Raw genomic sequence first — 21,213 nt, 5'->3', positions numbered from 1 at the left:
CCAGTCCGTTGTGATGTCTCCTTGCTTTCTGGGTGGATTGAGGATGCCTTTGGAAGGTGGGCAGGGAGAGCAGAGAGAGACTTGGGGTACAAACTCTGAAACAAAGTCCAGGATTTCTTTGAGAAAGTGGCGCTCTACTGTCTTCTTAACAGAACTTGAAGGATAGTAAAAGCTGGGCACATTTAGCCTCTAGAATTTTTCCCACCTACTTTGTGAGTAGACAAATCACGATGGTTTCCTTAAGGCAGGGGTGTCCAAACTTGGCAACTTTAAGACTTGTGGACTTCAACTCCCAGAATTCCCCAGCCAGCTGAGAGTTGAAGTCCACAAGTCTTAAAGTTGCCAAGTATGGACACCCCTGCCTTAAGGGAAAGAAGTCTCTGCGGAGGCAAGTTCCCAGCTAGAAGAGGATCTTCCCTTAGGATCTAATGGAGATGGAAAACCAACCAGACTACAGGGCTTGGTTGGAAAACCCCTCCTCATTAACCTGACATTAAAAAAAAGCAGATCTACCAGATACCCCATAAGAGATATGCACATCTGCTCTTTCCAGAAAACTCTTGAGTTGTTCCCATTTCTCCCCTAGGATGGCCAGGTCACTGTGGCTCCCAGGAGAGCGAGAATATTGGGGAGTGTTCTGGAATGTTCTGTTCCTGGGAAAGTAATTTCTACCCATCATGGTTGCTCCCATTCTTCCAGGGGTGTAGCAGACTCTTTTGGGAAGCCTGGAAATGAGACACTGGCAGTAGAGCCACACGACTAGGCCCCAACTTCTCTTACACCGAAGTATTTCGCATTGGTGGACTGAGCCATTGTGACGAATTCATTTTCATTTTTTCCTAAAGTTTCTTAAAATAATTACAAGTTTGTTCTTTTTAAAAAAAACTTTAAAATCAAGCAGCAAATTCCCACGTGGCCCATTTACTGCAATAAGCCACAGGAAAAAAAATTGTATAAAAAGATTTATTGAAATTCATAATTAACAAAGACATAAAACTCAAAAGTCTGGCTCTTTGGGGAGCAAGAGGGAAGGTCGCAATGGTTGTGCTTGCTTATATACAGATGAGAGACCGACTAGGAAACACAAGCCCACTTCTAAGGCTCTAACCGAAGAGGGACATGAAATTAAATCTGTACATTCAACTAGGTACTTTGCAGCCGATTTACTGACTTTTTAAGAAAATACAACTTTTCTATCCGCAATCCATGCTCGTGTATGAAAAGAGACCCGACTGGCCTGGGCGTCCAGTACTGTCTCCTCTGGTAATTAAAAGCTTTGCAAAAATCTTCAGAGTACTGTAGATCACACACGGAAACAGATTCTCATCACCTAATATCAAGGAGTTGTTAATATACTTTTATATATAGTATTTTACAGACCAAAATAGTACACACTTTAGTTAAAAGGGTTCAAACATTTTCTTTTTTTATTACAACTGTCAAATGCAATTCACCAATTAACTCAGGAAATTAGGAACACTTTTTATATATATTTATAGATATTTTCATGACTGCCGTTTACAGAGAATTGCTCTAGACCCCCCTCAAGAGTCAGAATACGAACCAACCGGCAACGGGAGATGAGCAAGGATCCTGCCGTATTCTTGAGCAGTTCCCATCCCGAGAGCTTGCCCAGCCATGCTCTACAAGATTCTTTTAAAATAAAAATTTGCAAAGTTACCCCCACAAACCAAATAAAAAGGAGAGAGAGAGAGAGAAATTACATAGTTGGTCACTATTTACAAACAGCCAAGTAAATGTTACCGATAGGAAGTGGAAGAAAAAGGGTTTCTGGGAACGGCAGCCATTCACAAAACAGGTAACAAGAAAACACTCGGTTATCAAGATGCTGCTGTGCCCCCTGCGGTGATGGCGGCTGGAAGGCTCCCACGGCCAACTTTGCTGCATCCGGGAGAGAAGAAAGAAAGGCTTACAATGTCCTCATAAACTGGCAAAAAGGGAGGGAGAGAGGGGGGGAAGAAGCCACCGAGTCTTCAGGCCCAAAGGATCCCTCCGCCCTCCCTGTTCCCGCCATCCATTTGAATCACTGTGGGAATCCTCCGTCTCACATTTATCTCTAAAAAGCTTTTAAAATAAAATAAAAAATCCAGAGTCCAGGATGAGCCACTCTAAGAAAAACAAACTTATCTCTTGCGTCGTTTGCTCCTGTGTAAACAGGAATAACAGATAAAATATTTTTTTCAGAAACAAAATGTAGCAATCTTGAGTGGCAGTTTTTTTAAAAAAAAAAACACGTTATTTTAATTCCCTTGCCCATAAAATTAAGCATTTCCTTCTTGATCTCACAGCAACATTACATTCCAGGGAGGGGGTGAGAAGGGGTGAAAATACAGGGAATAAACAGTCAAATCACAATAGGAAACTTATTTTTCCCCAGAACAGATTACGTTGCATTTAATCTTCCTCCTCGCCTTCATCATCAGCCTCTCGTTTTCTCTTCTCCCCCCGGGCTTCTTCTGTCAAAGCAAAGGGTTGCAGCGTCAGAACGAGGGACGTCTCTCTGCCCCACAAACTGCCTCCCCCATGCAGCCCCAAAGCATTGCTGCAAAACAACCCACTTAGGCCTAAGCGCAATTTCCAGCTGAGCAAAGGCCAAGGCAGCTATGGGGGAAAGCAGCTTCCCCCCCCACCAGCTGAATTCAGCCCCACTTCCAGAGGAAGCAAAGTTCTACTCTGCACCTTTATGATACAGGCTGCACCCAGCTGCTGAAACTGGTTAGCGAAGTACTGTTAAAAGCCCTGCACTATTTTCCCATATAAAATATGTGCAAAGAGGAATAAAATAAAAATATTAACCCAGAACTCTTTAATGCCCTTGGGAGTCATTTTTCATGCTTTTAATTTAAAATTAGCTGGTTGGTGTCTGTTTAATTCCAACTACATATTGAAGAGTTGCAGGCCATTCTATAAGCCCTCCAGTCAAAGAAAAAACTAACTTTGCCCCAAAGAAATTCCCAATCGCACCAAAAAGAAGCTCCAGGCCTGGCCTTCCTCCTTCATATCTCCCTTTTCCTCTGAAGAGCTCAAGGCAGGCTCCCTGGAAGCGTCTCCTAACTTTCCCCCAAAGAGCTTCCTTCTGACGGAGTGGCTGGCTGGCTGATGGGGAGAGGCAAGCCCAGGGACACCCCGAAAGCTCTCTGGCCACAGGAGGGCTTGAAGTGGCTTCCGGGCGAAGAGCTTGACCCCACCACAGCATCTCAGTCAATCTTTCAGATCTGCTCTGCTGTCCCAATGGTTTAGCCTTTAAAAGAGGGCAGAGGTTTTCTCAAGGTTTGCTTTGCACATACCAGTTGTTGCTGCTGCTGCTGTTTCTTCTTCCTCCTCTTCATCATCTACTTCACCATCATTATAAGCCTCTTCATCCTCCTGCCAGAGAAAAAAAAGGCAAAAGTGTTTTATTGCAACTGGAACTTGTCTAAAGTGGGAAAATGTAGTTCACTTTGGAAGAGGGATTGCCGTAACCCTATTCGGTATGAGGCCATTGTCCGCTCTGGCTGATCACAGATTGAACTACCCCTCATTCCAAAGCAAGATGCCTGCAGCTGGTCTGATTCTCTCCCCCAAGTACTACAGTCTTACCTCCTCTTCTCCACTCACATCTTCCTCTTCTCCACTCACATCCTCCTCTTCCTCTAATTCGTAGTCTCCTAACTGAGCCTCTTCATCGTAGTCCTCTTCTATAAAAACAAAACAGAAGAATCGAGCCAATGAGAGAAGTCAATTCCATTTTCTTCTAGTTCCCCTCCTAAACCTTCGCTTTGTCCCTCCCAGGCCGCAAAGTGCAAGAGCAACATGGCAGCCAGGACCCGGTGGAGCCCTGAACTTTTGCAGGAGGAATGGGGCGGTGTGGGTGTGAGTGTGGGCCACTGAGCATGTACAGAAATATCAGATTCCTTCAGCTATCTGAAAGTTGGGGTATCAACTGTCTAAATTCTGCACCTCGGAGATTGTGATCGCCTAGTAGGGGCAGAAATGATGTGCAAGCTATTTTAGGCTCAGAAAGAAGGCAGAAGATGAGGCATTTAACAAAGCAAAAGAACAAATGAAAGAGCTTTTGTCTTCAGCAATGAGCAAAGTTGCTTCCAGGAAACCCAAAAGGAAGACCAAGAACATTAAGCAACCTATCGCGTAGTTCTCCCATTTCTCTCACCTCATGCAAATTGAAGGAGAAATGCTCCAAGCCAGCTAACCCTATTTAAAACAGCAAAAACACCTGATGTTTTTATGAAGTGGAACATAACAAGAGAAAAGAAGTGCAGGTCAGTTCCAAATATTTCTGAAGCTTAATCAATGCTTTCATACCTATCATCTGCATAGGTTTCATTTTATTTCTAGTATCTAGTGTTTCAGACAATAGACTTGCAAGGAATCTGCCTCTCCAGGAACCTTAACTGCAGGACGAGGACAGGATTCCCCAGTTCCTTACTTGCACACTCTGCACTGGAAGATGGTGCATGACAAGAAAGCCATGCGTGTAAGGGAACCGTGGTACTAAAAAGAGCACAGATAGAAGAAGCCCCCCCTTGGGACTGGATCCAAAGGAATCCATCTACTTGAGAGTCACCGATTTTCAAGCCAGCAATCATGCCTAAAACTCAGAATCAGGGTGCAGGTTGTAGGCAGTTGTTCCTGGCCGCTGCTGTCCCTTCTAAACAAAGGTCCCACTAAGCCATTGTACGTATCGTCCACCGAGTACGGTCTCTTCCTCCAATTTATTGCAATCCTCTTGAAAGCAACCTGTAGGAGTGGCCATTATCATCATATCCAGAAGTTCTGTTTCCAGTAATTTAAAGAGAGGCAAAATCAACCTTTAGATGCTACCTCTGCTATTCAATGGTCCTCTTATATATTTGACCCACCATTCCAGTGCAAGATGTCAATGTTCATCAATATTTGGTGCCAAGGAGAAGCACAGGGCACTGGAATCTGGGGTCTTTTCAGGATTCCCCCCGTCTCCTGCTTCCAGGGCAATCTGGAATGCTACAAACTGATACGGATGGTTTTACTGCATCAAATAAGGCAAAGACATGGAGTTTTGTTCTTGGGAGTCAACCTCAAGCAAGGGTTCAAGCTCACACACCATCCTCCTCCTCCTCTTCATCATCCAGGCCTTCCACGTAGCCTTCTGCATCCGAATCAGGGGCCTCTTTGTCATTCCGATCGTAGCCATCCAGGTATGTGAGTTGAGGGAGTAGCTTGAAGACATGGTCTCTGTAGTCATTCAGGTTAGTGACCTCACAATTGAAAAGATCTAAACTCTTCAGGTTTTCTAACTTCTCCTGAAAGAAAAAGGAAGGGGTTCATTGCCAACCCTCGGCCCAACACCGCTGGGTCAGAATTATAACAAAACAAAGGCTCCAAAGGCTTCTTAACTAGAAACCATTCTATCCTCTCAATCTGGCCAGGATCAGATCTGGCCTACAAGAGGTCTGGAAGTGGCCACATTCAGGTGGGTTGGATTTAAGCTCCACCTGGAGCCACAGATCCCCGGGAGTCTGCAAGACACCTGCCCAAAGCCCCAAAGGGAACAAACCCTCTGGCTGCAGATTCTCACGGTGGGCCAGGAATTTTAAATCCCATGAAGGAAGCCGCCTCCTGTCTGTTTCCAGCCTACAGGCAACGTCCCTCCCGGTGACCATCAGAAGGAGATGCAGAAGCCGGCAACCAATTCTGCAGGCGCTCCTTCCCCAAGCCACAAATCAAGCCACATTACATGGAACAGGAGACGAGACTCAAGGCTACCTTCAGCCACAGAAGCTCCCAGGACGACTGGGCAAGTTTCACGCTGTCATCCCAACCTACCCACACCATGTGGAAGAAGAGGCTTCAGGTGGTTAAATATCAGTGTATATTAACTAAAAAGATCAAATACCTAAGACTCTTCTTATCTGTTCCTGTCAGCACTGGAAAGGTGTCTATTAGACTTTTTCTAAAAAGGAAGATGTTTAGTCCCGTTTGATGGGGGAGGGGCTGCCAAATAGCCCCCTACTTTCCCCGTTTCATCCTTAGGGACCCTCTTTTCTTCTGTACCTTCCATTTTAAAGTGTGTTGACTTTCTCCGCAGAGAAAGTGCGACAGAAGCTGCAATCTGGAGTCCAGAAGCAGATGCAGAAATGTTGCCAGTTGCAAAGTTACTCAGTCAAGGTTCAGGGCAGCCATTCCCAGCGACTGAAAACAGGCAGCAGAGGACAGCTGTTCTACGTCCGCCTATTCTGAGCCGCTACCTCCCCTGAGCTCCCCACCCGGGGGTTCTATGGCCCTCCTTTATCTTCTGACTTGTCCACAAATACTGTTTCTATGGATCTGTCCAGAAAAGTAAAGAGTGGAGGAAACTGAGTTTGTTTTAAGTTTAGAAAAAGGCAGGAAAGGGGGAAATTATTGCCTGGCAAACTGAAGGGTGTACGGAAAAGCATAAAAGTTTTAAAATGCCACACTACCAGTATGAAGCTTAGTCAGTCAAGGCGGACCAAAGGAAGCAGGGAACCATATCCTGAGTCCATTTGGAAATGTCTCCTACTCCACTGAAAGCTACAGAAATTTGTCCTTTTCCTTATCTGGCTTACAGGGTTTTTTTTTTTCTTTTTGACTGCTCAGGAATAAGGACGAGCCCAGGAGTCATAATGAAAGGCAGTCAAGAGGGGGTCACAGTGCACAACGCGGGTAAGAGAACTCAAGCCCTTGTTCCCTTGGGCCTCTGACGGACCAGGCGCTTAGGGAGACGCAGAAAAGGAAGAGGGTGGCCAGAGAGGCTGCAGGGCAAATATGCCTGGGATGTCAAACTCAATTTCACTGAGGATTGTGTATGACCTTGGGGAGGCCGGGGGGAGGGGGGGCATGTGCAGGGGGCGTGGCCAGCTCGACATCACTCATGTCGGGGGCACCTGTAGTGGCCAGAGCACTCTGCCAACGAAAACAGAGCGCGGGAGGAGCGGCCCTCCTGCCCTCCGTTCCCACTGGCAGAAGCACTGTGGCCCACTCCATTGCTGTTTGCAGGGTGGCCCCATGGGCCAGATCTAAGCATCCCACAGGCTGGATCCCTCCCCAGGCCTTGAGTTTGACACCCCTGAACTAGAGGGACAATCCCAGGAATATTGGGAACTGATCAGCAAAGACCTCCCTAAGAGGGCTATGTGGACTCACCAGAGGTTCTATTGTACTAAGATCCTTTATTTTGTTGCCACTTAGGTTTAGATGTGTGAGGTTCGGACATTTTTCTGCCAATACTTCCAGTCCCCCTGAGATTCTGTTGTCACTTAACTCGAGCTGAGGGGATAAATATTGAGACAATAAAAAATAAACACAACTATGTTATTCATTTCTTAGGATAATATAACATTTGTTCTCCAATATCTGTAGTAAATAAAGTCTTATCTGTGCACATATGTCACCTCGCAGAGGACACATCCCTTTCCTGAGGCCCCAACAATCTGAAATCCCACCCTGATAACTCCCCAAAAGAATGAGTAAAGGTATGTGGCATTGTTCCAGGCCCAGAGGGATTTGGAAGGAAATGAAAGCGGCAGCATCACAAAGATGCTTGGAGAAAGTGAGGAACTGGGAAAGTGAAAGAGAACGAAAGAGGAGAGGGAGCTTGGAGAGGAGAGCTGGTGAAAAGTTTTGGGGGTGGAAGACATAGAGCTTGTCTGAATCCCAAAATAGATTGGGAGCCAACAGTAGGGCTGGAGGTTACTGGCCCTGGCGGCCATCAAAACAGTTGTACAAAGGAAAACCAAGACACGGGGCAAATATAGCACACCTGGAAGTCAAGATAAAGCTAAGCAGGCAACATCTGCATAGGGAAGGCGGGCTGTGAGATGATTGATCATTCATTCATTCATTCATTGATTCATTCATTCATTCATTCATTCATTCATAATAGGAGAACAAGGAAAGTCATAAAAATAATGATGGAGCGGAAAGAAGGCAGAATGGGGAAAGAGACTATGCAGGAAACGGGATAGTATGTCCTAAAGAAGCATGGAGGCCCAAATGCAGAGCAGAGAGACGCTAACCAAGAGAACAGCTGAATTAACACCTCCAGCGAGACAAACAAAAGGCTGCTAGCGGAAGGGCAATGAAGCCAAAAGTAAAGGCTAGTGGAGCCAATAGTTTCGACAATGAAGAGGAAACAAATTTTAAACAGAGGGAGAAAAGGGAAGCCAAAGGGGAGGTCTTAGCTGGGCATCAGCAGCAGCAGAGAAGAGCCAGATGATTCCAAAGCAAAACAGTTTTGACCTGGCCAAGAAACTGGAGTTACCAAGGGAGAAAAGATGGGGAGCTGGCGGGGGGTGGGGTGGGGGGGCAGAGGCCGACAGTGCTTCTGCCACCCTGTAAAAATAGGAGCCTGCATGACCTGAGCAGATCAAATGAGACCAAATTGGCAGTCAGATGGGCCGACGGGCATGTATAAAATGAGTGTCTTGGCGGCAGAGTTATAAACAAAAGCGAGAAATATTAGGAAATTCCTGCACTTTACACTTTACAATTAGATGTACCATGTTTATTAAAAAGATCCAAAGTTCTGCTTTACTGTGTAGTCACATAGAACCCTCCATTTAACACTGGGTTCAAGGGTTTTTTATATAAGTAATTATTAGACCAGTCATATTTTTCTTCATAAAATAGGACGACCACCTACCTTCTTAAGTTTGTTTAACTTTGGTAAGTTTACAACTGAGGTGAGGCCTACATTGATTGTACTTAATAGTTCCAGCTCTTCAAATTCATCTGTGAGGCCTTCAATTTTTCCTTCATTTGACCTGCAGTTGTCAAGAACAAGTTCTTTTACCTGAATACAAAAAGTAAATAAGGCTTAGTGATGTCATTTTCAGGTTCAGTCACTTTTATCTGCACACCGCCTAGAGTTCCTCTGTAAGGGAGATGGGAGGTTTCTAAATGGAGAAATAAAGAGGCATTTAACATATCAGCGTCATTGATACGGCCTTCATAAGATTTGCTTCAAGCCAAACCCACCTACAGTATTTCGGGGTACATCCCATTAAATTTAAAAGGACTAAATTTCAAAATGACCGAAGAATTGCACGAACATTTCAGGCTAGAGCAAAGTCCCTATGTGGAAGGTGGGAACATTCAGTTATTTCACACAATTCTGGCCATTGACCTGTATGACCAATGCTCCACTCCATTTACGGCATGAAAACAATGGATGGACCTCAACTGAAATACCAACGAGTGTTACAACAGCACTGAAAAAGGGGATTTATGATCAGTTTTGAGCCCTGGTGGGGCAGTGGTTAGAATGCAGTACTGCAGGCTACTTTTGCTCGCTGCCTGCAATTTGGCAGTTCGAATCTCACCAGGCTCAAGGTTGACTCAGCCTTCTGTCCTTCCAAGGTTGGTAAATGAGGACCCAGATTGTTGGGGGCAAGAGGATGGTTCTGTAAACCGCTTAGAGAGGGCTGTAAAGCACTGTGAAGTGGTAAGTCTAAGTGCTATTCCTGTCTGTCTGTCTATCTACCGTTATTTATCTATCTATCATCCATCCATCCATCCACCTATCTATCTATCTATCTATCTATCTATCTATCTATCTATCTATCTATCTATCTATCTATCTACCTACCTACCTACCTACCTACCTACCTACCTATCATATCTTTATCTCTCTATTTCTATCTATATCTATCTATCTCTCTATCTATCATCTCTCTTTCTTTCTCTCTCTCTCTCTCCCCCTCTATCTATCGTCTATCTCTATATATATATATATCTTTATCTCTCTCTCTCTGTCTATCTATCTATCTACCTACCTACCTACCTACCTACCCACCCACCCACCCACCCATCCATCCAATCAAGAGCCCTGGTGGCGCAGGGATTAGAATGCAGCATTGCAAGCTAACTCTGCCAACTGCCAGCAGTTTGATCCTGACTAGCTCCAGGTTGACTCAGCCTCCCATCCTTCCAAGGTGGATAAAATGAGGAGCCGGATTGTTGGGGGCAAGAGGCTGGCTCTGTAAACCGCTTAGAGAGGGCTGTAAAAGCACTGCAAAGCGGTATATAAGTCTACGTGCTATTGCTATTTTTCACTTATGTCCATTTGTAGCATCCCTGTGGTCAGTGACCAAAATTTCCGTGCTTGGCAACTGGCATGCCTTTATGACGTTTGCCCCATCCCAGGCTCCCGTGATCACCAGCTGTAACCTTCCCAACACTTCCAACAAGCAGCGTCAATGGGAGAAGCCAGTTTAATGACCGCATAATTTACTTAATGGCTACAATGATTTGCTTAACATCCGTAGCAAAAGAGGTTATCAATGGGGCAAAACTCACTTAACAACTGCCGTGCTTAGCAACAGAAGTTTTGGGCTCAACTGTAGTTGTAAGTCAAGGACCACCTGTATTGACCTGGGCTACCTTTGCTGGATTAAAACATGTTTTTAGGCCATCTCAGTGAGAGTTTCCAAAGCCAATTCTTATGGCCATAAAACCAAGTCATTCATTCTCCCATGGCTGCCACCTCTTGTGCTCCTGGAAGAAAGGCAGATAACGCATATACGATAAGCTCCCTTCCTCCCACGGCTGAACTGCTGATCCTGCCACTGCTGGAACTCCAAATAAACACAATCCGATGAATGGAAAGGAATTCCACATGAATTTGAAAGGGAGAGCTGTCCAATCACTTGGAAAGAAAACTTTGCTGCAGTTTCAACTAATCCAGGTTCAGAGGGAAGCTGAACAAAATCATTAGCTAGCTGGACTATTTCTCAGTCTCTGGGTTGGCTGACAGCTGTTCTTTTTTAGTTTTTTTTTTCTTTCAAAATACAGACCTTCCCAACTTGCCATAATGCTAAATCCCGGAATTGTGTTCCTTTGTTGAACTCAAAACTAATTTCACAAATTGGATTCTCTGGAACTTCCGTTTTAACGGAATAATAGAGTTGGAAGGGACCTGGGAGGTCTTCTAGTCCAACCCCCTGTCAAAGCAGGAGACTCTATACCATTTCAGACAAATGGCTGTCCAGCCTCTTCTTAAAAGCCTCCAGTGATGGTGCACCCCCAATTTTTGAAGGCAATTTTTTCCACTGCATAATTGTTTTATCAGGAAATTTCTCCTTAGTTCCAGGTTGCTTCTCTCTTTGATTAGTTTCCATCCACTGTTTCTTGTCCTGTCTTCAAATGCTTTGGAGAATAGGTTGACCCCCACCCCTCTTCTTTGTGGCAGCCCCTCAAATATTGGAACGCTGCTATCCTGTCACCCCTAGTCCTCCTTTTCACTAGTGCAGGGGTGTCCAAACTTGGGAACTTTAAGACTTGTGGACTTCAACTCCCAGAATTCCCCAGCCAGCAGAGCTGGCTGGGGAACTCTGGGAGTTGAAGTCCACAAGTCTTAAAGTTCCCAAGTTTGGACACCCCTGCACTAGGCAAACCCAATTCCTGCAACTGTTCATCGCAAGTTTTGGCCTCCGTCCCCCTAATCCTCTTTCTTGCTTTTCTCTGCACTCTTTCCAGAGTCTCAACATCTTTTTTCTATCGTGGTGAGCAAAACTGAGTACAGTATTCCAAGTGTGGCCTTACTAAGGCCTTATGGAGCGGAACAAATACTTCACATGATATTGATACTATCCGTTAGTGGAAGCTAGGATTGCTTTGGCTTTTGGGCCGTTTTCTCACTGAAATTTGCCATCCCATGAGTCAGGTCACTCCTCACCTTTCATTTTCTGCATTTTGGCGTTCTCAAGATACTAACACTAACAAACAGAATACTCAGAATGTTTTCAGGTATTTGAAATGCTTGGGCTTTATTCTTCTTGCATGCATCTCTCTATGTAACTCCCTATGTAAAGGTGCAATTGAATTAGCACATAAATAGGTGATATTAAAAATGGAAAAACAAACAAATAAATAGCAGCAATTAACACTATGTTTGCAGGACTATGATTCTCCCTCCTTCTGTTCTCGTGAAAATCTGATGGCTTAGCTAAGGGAGGGTCTCAGCATAAGAAATTTAGATAAATAGTAATCATCATCATTTTTTCTAATGATCCCATAATCCTTTGTGGGGTGGAGTTTGGGCAACTGAATGGAGCCAAGTGTTTACTGGCCGGATGCCCTTCTGTTGCCAATGTGGAGGGTTTCCCCCCACCCCCCAGCAGATATAATCTCATTGTGACCAGAGAGAGAAATATCTGCCTCTCCCCAGGATTGAACTCACAGCCTCCTGATTGTGAGGCGAGAACGCTGCCTTCAGGCCACTACAAGACTCATTTAGATAAACAGTAATGGGAGAGGGGAACCAAACTCCCATTAAGGCACCAAAGTGCACAGGGTGGGCATAAACGTATGTGGAGAAGCTGTCCACCTCTAAATTATTAATATATTGGTGGTCCTCAAATTACAACCATGATGGCGTCTGCCTATTATGGTCATAAGTCGTAACAGATGTAAAGTGGATTGGTCTTGTGAGTGACTCAATTTCACTTCTGGGACGGAAGACACTTGAAAAGGTATGAAGTCACAATATGGCCCTTTTTTTATTTTGCCCATCCAGAGGAGCAGAGAACAGCTGGGAGGCCACCAACTCTTTGACTAGGATATTAAGATTGTCTTTATTCTGCCCTTCCGTCTACAGTTGACTTGCTCATCTATTTCAACTTAATGGTCCCTCCTTTCTATTAATTAAACTGAACTGTTTATTTGAACTAATTGAATTAACATGAACTGAGAGAGGTTCGCATTCTGTTTCCAGAGCATGCAGTTTTCATGTTGCTTTGAAATTTTGCTTTCTTGAATTGTTCATTCTGTTACTAAATTTTAAAAACCATGAAAACAATATGGTAATTGCTCAATGGTATTAGAGGTAGCCAGTTTGGTCTAGTGACTAAGGCACCAAGCTAGGAAGAAGGAGACCGTGAGTTCTAGTCCTGCCTTAGCCATGACACCAACTAAGGTGACTTGGGCCAGTCCACCTCTCTCAGGCCACACAGGTTTGTTCTGTGGGAAAAACAGGAGGAGGGAGGAGTATCATATGTGTTCACCACCTTGAGTTATTTGTAAAAAATGATAAAGGCAAGATATACATACAATGAAATAAATAAACAAATGCCATTCCAGTTATAGTTGACAATTTGTTTAGATTGCAATATTCATGTATTAATAAGACAAAGATAAAATCCTTTCAAATAAATCATGGAGAGAAGCAACCTAGAACTGAGGAGAAATTTACTGACAGTGAGAACATTTAATCAGTGGAACCACTTGCCTCCAGAAGTTGTGAACGCTCCCATCTGTTGGAGGTTTTTAAGAAGATATTAGACACCATTTGTCTGGAAAGGTTTGAACAGGAGGTTGGACTAGCAAACCTCCAACGTTCCTTATAATTCTGTTATTCTCAGAAATGATTTATACCAGTATGGAACAAATCTTAAAAGCTGAATTCCCATTTTAACATAAAATATTCCTGTTCAAAATATACTGAATTGCTTCCATATATAATAATTGCTACAATTATACTATATGCTTCTTACTGGAAAATTGTCAGATGCCTTCAGTGGAAGCACTGGCTAATCAAGTTGTGGGAAAATACTTTGAAGTCTGAAGTAACTTTGTACCTTAAAAGCAAATTCCGCATGCTTCATCTTGAAATCATTCACAGACTATAATCTAATACATGGATAGTTATCATACACAAAATTGAGTTTTCTGCATACTGTAGAATCTAAATTCATTTTAGCAATATAGACCAAACTCATTTATCGTTCCAATGAATTGTTCATCGTGGTTCTTCGTATTCATTTTAGTTCGATAGTGATTTTTGTCCTTTAATGTGGTGTGATTTTAAACTGATACCATTGATTATATATCGGAAAGGTGTAACTTCCATGATGGCAATAACCTCCACAACTTTTTAAAATCCCTGGTTTATTTATCCCTATTGTATTTTTTTAAATTTATGTCACATTCTCTTTTGTACATTTACATATTTTCCTCAAAGTGTACAACAAAAAAGTTAATCTTCTCTCCTTTTTAAATTACATAGCTCCCTTAATAGTGCGTGGAAATGTAGAAATAATATATCTTGGTTTCAGTGAAGTATTTGACAAACACTCCATGACATTGTGATTGCCATACATGGAGTATGCTTATGAGCTAGTTAAATCTTCTCTGGATAAACTAGCATTTAGCAGATGCTCATCTAGCTTGAAATCTTATTTAATAAGCAGTCATGAATTCTCCCTCAATCAATGAAAGCGAAGTGCCAAAGCCCAGCCCAGGACTCTGCATTGGATCCCACCCTCTGTAACCTTCCTATTCGAGAGTGAGATGAAAAAGGGGAGGGAGTCTTACACAGGTAGACCTTCTTTAGTCAACATTCACAGTTACAACAGCACTGGAAAAAGTGACTTATGGCTGTTTTTCATGCTTACGACCATTCCATTGTCCCCATGTTCACGTGTTCAAAATTCAGATGCTTGGCAACTGATTCATACTTATGACTGTTGTGTGTCCCAAGATCACATGATTGCAACTTTCTGACAAGCAAGGTCAATGGTGAAGCCAGATTCCCTTAACCACCAGGTTACTCACCTTATGGACTGCATGGATTCACTTAATAACTGTGGCAAGAAAAGTTGCAAAATGTGGCAAAACCCATGTAACAAATGTCTCACTTAACAACAGAAATGTTGGGCTCAATTGTGGTCTTAACTCGAGGACTACCTGTGTTTGCCAAATGCAACAGAATCAGTGGGAAGACAGAAAAAAAATCCAGAAAAAAGACTTTGGAATAGTAGTTGCTTGGAAACTGACTTCCAGTCTGCAGTATGACATGGTTGTAAAAAAAGTCACGTGTAATTTTAATTTATGTTAATAAAAGCACCTGAATAATCCCGTTTTGGGCACCTCACTTAAAGAAAGGTACATGGAAACTATCAGAATCAAAGGGAGATTCTGAGAATGGAGAGATAAGAATCTAATCTCACAAGGAGAAATTAATGCAACTGTTAGTAACAAGCTTTAAAAAGAGAAGACAAGGGAAAATCTAATAGTACTCATCAAATAATTCTTTAAATAATTCAATGGCTGTCACAGAAAAATATGATTTCTCTAAATTCTGGAGAAAAGAGCAAGGAATGGATGAAAGTTACAATACTGTAATTCCAACTGACTATTGGGAAAGAAAACTGCTAATAGTAAGAGTTGCTTGACAAGAGCCATACCATGCAGATACTAGACACCAGATGTCTGGGGCATTTTAATCTGGATTTGTACAATCAAGCCGTGGGTTGGACTTGAGGGTTCAATGCAATCAATCCAGTATCTGTCAGCCTGCAAGGGTAGATGTTATACGGAAGAATGCAAATCAAGCTATTAGTAATAACACTCTAATTCTACCAGCCTTTTTAAGAGCACCAAAGCAGCGTATAAAGCACCATTTGCATTTAAACACCACTAGTGCATTATAAGTAAGGGGCTGCACATGTGGTCTTCTCTGGGCTAGATCCCACTTCTTGTTTCTTCAGTATTGCATAGCCCATAGAACTGTTGACCAAAATCAAGATGCGGGGAGGAGGGCAATCCATGGCTTGCCTCTGCTTACGAAAGCCTGTTCTGCAACACTTGTAGGGTTTGTGGTTCTTCCTTCCTCCCTCCCTCCCTTTTCTGCTTTTGCTGTTATTGCAATGCCATCGCTATAGGTTCCCATCTGGGCGGCCGGAATTGCCACTCTGGCCACCTGGGTGGGGATTCTATGGTAGCTGAAACACTCTTGAAACAAGTCCACTCTGGCTCACAAGGACTGGCGAGGCTGAGGATTCTATGGCTGACCACAGAAACACCTTTTCTAGGATTCCTGTGCGTGGTTTTAAGCCTCTGAGGGGTCTCACTGAATCCTAGGGGTTGGAAGGGACTTCCATCAGAGACAGGAACGCTCAGACTGTCCTCAATAAATTGTATCCAACCTTGGCTTAAAAAGTTCCAGAGATGGAGTCCCCGGGACTCCAAGAAGCCGTCTGCTCCACTGCTGAAGAGACCTCACAGTCCAGAAGTGCTATGGGAGCTGAGGTGGGAATAGTTATTTGTTCCATTTGTTCTGAGTATGTAAAGCAGTATTAGATATTGTTTACATACACATCAACCAATAGAATGTGTGTGCAATTTTGTGGCCCCAACGCATGGATTAGAAATATTTGTAAAAAGTGTTAAACCATAATGAGACAAACACTGATTGTTTCTTGAAGAAGATATATAAACCCAGAAGAAAACACAACTTTCATTTTGAATCCCAAAGCACTGGCTCAAATGGACCACTTTAGATGGCTTTCATTGAGGGTCCAAAGGCTGCTACAGAAATGAGTTCAGGCTAGCTTCTAGTTTTTACTATTTTAAAATATTTGTGGTTTGCAGGAGACATTGCATATTTGCAACAAGATCAGATATCTTAAAATCTTATTGTACGATACTTTATTCTAAGAACAAAAATTGTATTTTTATTCTGGGGATTTTGATTATGGTTGTGTCTACTGCATCCTCTCATTTCTATTGCTTGCGTCTTTATCATAGGTTATGTAGCTGTTTATGGGTACCAACACCTGTAAGTATTCAACAACAGAAAACTAAATAATCTTATTTGTTTATAATATGAAATACAAAAATACAAAAGAAAATAGGAGAAAAATAAGGGAGGAAAAAGGGAAGGGAAAAAAGAAAAAGGTGTTGACTTCCAACTCCCTTAATATAAGGGAGTCGGAGGTCATTTTTATTAAAATAAAATTAAGAGAGACTAATTAATGAAATATGAGTTGATTTCTGAAAACTTTGTAGGCAGGTTTATTGGTTCTGTCAGTTTCTATGCAGAGTTATATTGCTCTTTTTATAGGAATTCCAATGTAGCAGAAACACCTACTCACTTCTTCTGTACTTGTGAACTATTCAGAGGGCTTCTGCAATCAAGTGGATTGAAGTATATATCCTCAAGATATGAGTTCACTTTCATTTCACTTATGCTAGGATCTGGATTTAAATCCATGTCACCTGGACGTGCTTTCAGAAACAAAGTAACTTTTTCTTATACTCTAAACTCACCAGAACTGTGTTAAAAAGCCTATGTGCAGTCAGGATGGAGTGACCAAAACAAAAACCTCCTTGAGTAAGTTTAGAAGGCTACTTCCCAACATAGAGGGAAAAGAAAAATATCGTGTTGCACTAGAATCTGGAACACACTGCAAACAGCAGTACCATACCAACTAGCTACTTCTGTATTACTAGAAGTAGATCCAAAAGGGTTTTTCTCTTCTTGCATTAAAACTGTAAAGTATGATTAAATGACTAAAATTATGGGCTGAGATTAGGGGGTTCCAGGTTCAAGTCCTTCTTCAGCCCATGAAAGTTCAGTGGTCACTTTGGACCAGTGACTCCTCTTCTACTAACTTCTCTAAATTCATGGTTAAAATAAATCTAGTAAAATAAAGTTCATGGACAGAACTACATAGTAGTCGAGAACTACATTGTTTGTAATTGTTACACAGCCGTCCCTAAGGTGGGAAATGAGAGGGGAGCTTCAGATGTGTTGCTACAGAAACACAATGGAAGGGCCAATGGAACTCTAGAAAATATTCGCTGTATCCCTCACCCCTGGATGAATGCCGGGCCTCCTGATCCCATTGCATTTCAAAAGCATTTAAGCATAATACCCTGTCATGCTCTGAATGAAATCACATTCTCACCAGATCAAATCAGCTTGAATGGCTTGGGACTTTGGTGCCTTAAGGGCCACCTCCCTCCACAACCTTCCAGATTCCCTGCCCATCAGAGAAAGGCAGGCGCTCAATAGAAGTAGCCTCTATTGGAGAAGGCCTTTTTAGATATTTGGGGGGGAAATCAAGCTGTTGAAGGCCACTTGCTGAATATTTTTAGTTTGATCTATAGTTAATGGCTTTTCTGCTGGCTGTTTGCTATGTGATTTCGAGACTAATTTTTGGTAGGTTACAGCTTTGTTTTCAAGTTGTTTATTTAGTGAACTGTTCTGAATCCACCTGGTGGAAAGAAAAAGAATTTAAGCTTCTGAAATTACATGTTTAAAAACAAAAGTCCCTGGCTTTGGTGATCCTGAAGTTTGTACCTTACTTGCATTCACAGAAGCCTGAATTCTCAATTGTTTTTTCATGATATAATTAACCAATCTCTTTTGTAAATCAGCAGGATTAAAAGAGTGGTGGGATAATCCTGTACACAGCTATTTGGAAGCAAGTCTCACTGAAATCAAGATTTATTGCCAGGAAATTAGAGACAAATTTCACCCTCAAGAGCTCAGAAAAGCTCATGAGAATGACAAACGGAATTATGAATAAAACATTAGTGTTTTTTTTAAAAAACCTAGCAAATTGCACCAATTTACCACAAAGCCATGAATTAACACAGAAGGTATCATGCCCTAGACTAAGTATTGTAACTTACACCTTTAGTTCTGAGAGCAATCCTCTTAATGTTTTCAGCAAAATTTACATTAGAACTGTGTTCCTAATTTCAATTTCCTACTGATTTCACCAGATTTCTTTTAAATCATTTGCATGCATTTTTTTCCTATTATTGCAAAAATATTCCTACAATTTCCAACCTTATAATCAATACAAAGAATACCAGGAAAAATGTCGATGTAAAATTTTATTGAATATTAACTAGGTTGCTTAACACTTTAAAGCTATTTTAATGTTTTAAAAAGTAAAATGTGATTTGGCAAAATTCTCAAGAGTAGTACATGAAAATTTGGACATAAACCTGCATTATTCTTAGGTGAACATTCTAAGTTAAGTTCTAAATAGCCGAATTTCTCTATTTCCTTTTGAGCCAGGATCCGCAAGGCCCCCATGCTTTCTACCAACACATTCAGGGAACTCCATCCCTCCGTGAAGTACGGAGCATTCCCAGAGTTTACAGAATAGGCGAAGCCATCTTGACACCATATTTGACTCTTCACGGGGAGCAGAATACACAGCTATAAAACGGCTGAGCAAAAGCAGGAGGAGAGCAAGAAGTTATTTTGGGAGCCTTCAAGAGTCAGGAGGGGGGCCCGGGGGGGGGGACAGTCCCTTTGCTAAGCCTCCCTGCCCAGCAAGGAAAAGCCCGTGGCGACCCAGCCTGGGCAGCTAACAGCTCCGGAGGGTCTTGCAAAGGGTCTTTTGCGGGAAGAAGCGGACTCGCTCGGGGGGCGGCAACGGACGCTTCACCAGGCAGGTCGAAGGAGCCGGAGCTGGCTGGGCGTTCGGGGCTGGGCGGGGGGCGATGCCTTCGCCTCTCGGAAGGAAGGGCAGCGAACCGCCTGGCGACACGGGAGGTCGGCCGCCTCCCCGCTCCCCTCCATGGGAAGTCACCGGCACGAGGCTCCGCGTCCCTTCAGCCCGAGCGGCCGCCCCGAGGAGCCCCCGCGCCCGCCAGGCCAAGCGCGCGCCTTCGCTTCGGCGACAAAATGGCAGCCCTGGAGAGCGACCGTGGTGCCAGGCTGGGCGAAGGCAGGCGGCGGCGGGAGGGCGCCCTCCCCTCCCTCCCTCCCTCCCTCCCTCCCGCAGCGGAGCCTCCCTCAGCCTTCCGGACCGGCGGGTGGGAAGGCGGCCATCCTGGGTGCGCGTTCCGCAGGGCGGGCGGGCGGGAGGGCGGGGTGCTTCCTCCGCCGCCCCGCGCCAAGGCCGAAAGCCCGCGAGCCGCCCCGCCTCCTCCTCCGCCGGGGGAAGGGAGGGAGGGAGGGGGGGGGAACCGACCCCGCGATCCGCTCGCTCAGGCAGCCCTTTTTCCTCGCTGCAGTTCGGCGGGGGAAAAAGATGGCGCCGTGTCCTACTTCGGGCGAGCGGGCGGCTGGCGCGGCGGAGGCCGGCTGCTTCCGAGGGGGAGGGCCTGAGCGCCCCGACGGGCCGCCGCGCTCCGTGAAGGGAGGAGGGGGAGGAGGGGGAGGCGGGCTGCGACCGAAGGGCCCCCTCCCCCCCGCCGGCCTGACGCAAACGGCGCCTCGGCGGGGGGAGGGGCGGGGGGCAGGTGACACTCCAGGCGGGGGGGGGGGGCAGAGCAGCGCCGCGAGTCTTACGTAAAGCCCCCCCCTCCCCGCCTCGGCGGAGGAAAACATCTCCCACCTGGGTGGGGCTGCGCGCGGAGCGTCTCTCGGAACGGCGAAGCCCCCCAAGTTCCCCCGAAACGGCCGCGCTGCGCCCCTCCCCCCCGCAACCTTAATTTCTCCTTGGGAGGAAAATGCAGCACCGCCCCCCCCGCCCACCCCCCCGCCACTCCATGGGGCAGGCGGGCCGGGCGAGTCCGCGGACAAAGTTTCGCCTGCCAGGCAGCCTCCGCCAGAAGCATCCCAAGTTCGGGCCGAGGCAGCCGCCGCCGCCCCCTCCCTCCCTGGCAGAGCAGAGCAGGAGGGCGGGGGGGGAGATCGGTCCTCCCCTCGGCCCCCCCAACCCCGCACATCTGGGGCGGCGGCGGGGGGGGGCAGAGAAAGGGCGCGTTCATGAGGACTACAAAGTTGCAAATATGGCTCCCCGGCCAACCGCGCCTGATCCGCGCCGCGGGAGAGACCCATCCGGCGGGCGCCCTCAACTTGCGGGCGAGCCCGGCCCCTCGCCGCGACCCCACAGCCCCCGGGGCGCTCCGGCCAAACTCCGCCCGAGCGCAGGACCAACTCGGCCGCCTGCCCGGCTCGATCCGCTCTCCTTCCGCCCGGGCGAGCGAGCCCTCGCCAGCCGCCGCCTCCGGAGACCCGACGGACGGACGGAGGAGGGAGCAGCTTCTTCCCTCCCGCCATCTCGGCCCCGCGGCCCCCTCGGGCACGGACCGCCGCGCGCGCTCTCCCCGTGGGCGCCTCAAGGGCAGCGGCGCAGCCCCCGCGACGGCAGCCGGCAGGACGGCGCCCCCCGCCCGCCCAGCGCTCCGCAGCGGCTCCCCGCGCGCCCCGCCCGGCCGCCCCGGTTCCTCCCGCCGCCGCGAAGCCCCCCGCCGCCCTGGCTTACGTCGGAGGGCGTCCTGTTCCGCAGCTCTAAGTGGATCCTCTTCTTCATGTCCATGTCCCCGATTGCGCGGGAGGCTGCCTGGCTGCGCGGCGCTCCGCTCCCTCTTTTGTGTTGACGCCGGCGGCTCCAGCAGCAGCAGCGGCCCCCCCTCCCGCCCCCCCACCAGAGCCAGCGCGCGAGCGAAGAGGGACTTTGGGCGCTCAACCAGCTCCGCTCGGAATCCCCCAACGCGGCCGACCAG

The 21,213-nt window shown here is 45.7% G+C and overlaps 1 protein-coding gene across 1 annotated transcript; it reads right to left on the bottom strand.

Moving 5' to 3' along the window:
- Nucleotides 1-949: 949 nt before the first annotated feature.
- On the bottom strand, nucleotides 950-21,179 carry ANP32A (acidic nuclear phosphoprotein 32 family member A). Its single transcript, XM_081965032.1, has 7 exons — nucleotides 20,973-21,179; nucleotides 8,660-8,809; nucleotides 7,162-7,284; nucleotides 5,102-5,300; nucleotides 3,601-3,698; nucleotides 3,309-3,387; nucleotides 950-2,477 (listed from the first exon to the last, which is right to left on the bottom strand). The coding sequence occupies exons 1-7, from the start codon at nucleotides 21,024-21,026 to the stop codon at nucleotides 2,416-2,418; spliced, it is 765 nt and encodes a 254-aa protein (XP_081821158.1). The 5' UTR covers nucleotides 21,027-21,179; the 3' UTR covers nucleotides 950-2,415.
- Nucleotides 21,180-21,213: the final 34 nt, after the last annotated feature.

The sequence above is a fragment of the Natrix helvetica genome, assembly GCF_964273705.1.
Source record: "Natrix helvetica genome assembly, chromosome: 12".
Lineage (NCBI taxonomy): Eukaryota > Metazoa > Chordata > Lepidosauria > Squamata > Natricidae > Natrix > Natrix helvetica.
This window is presented reverse-complemented; position numbering and strand designations above follow the sequence as displayed.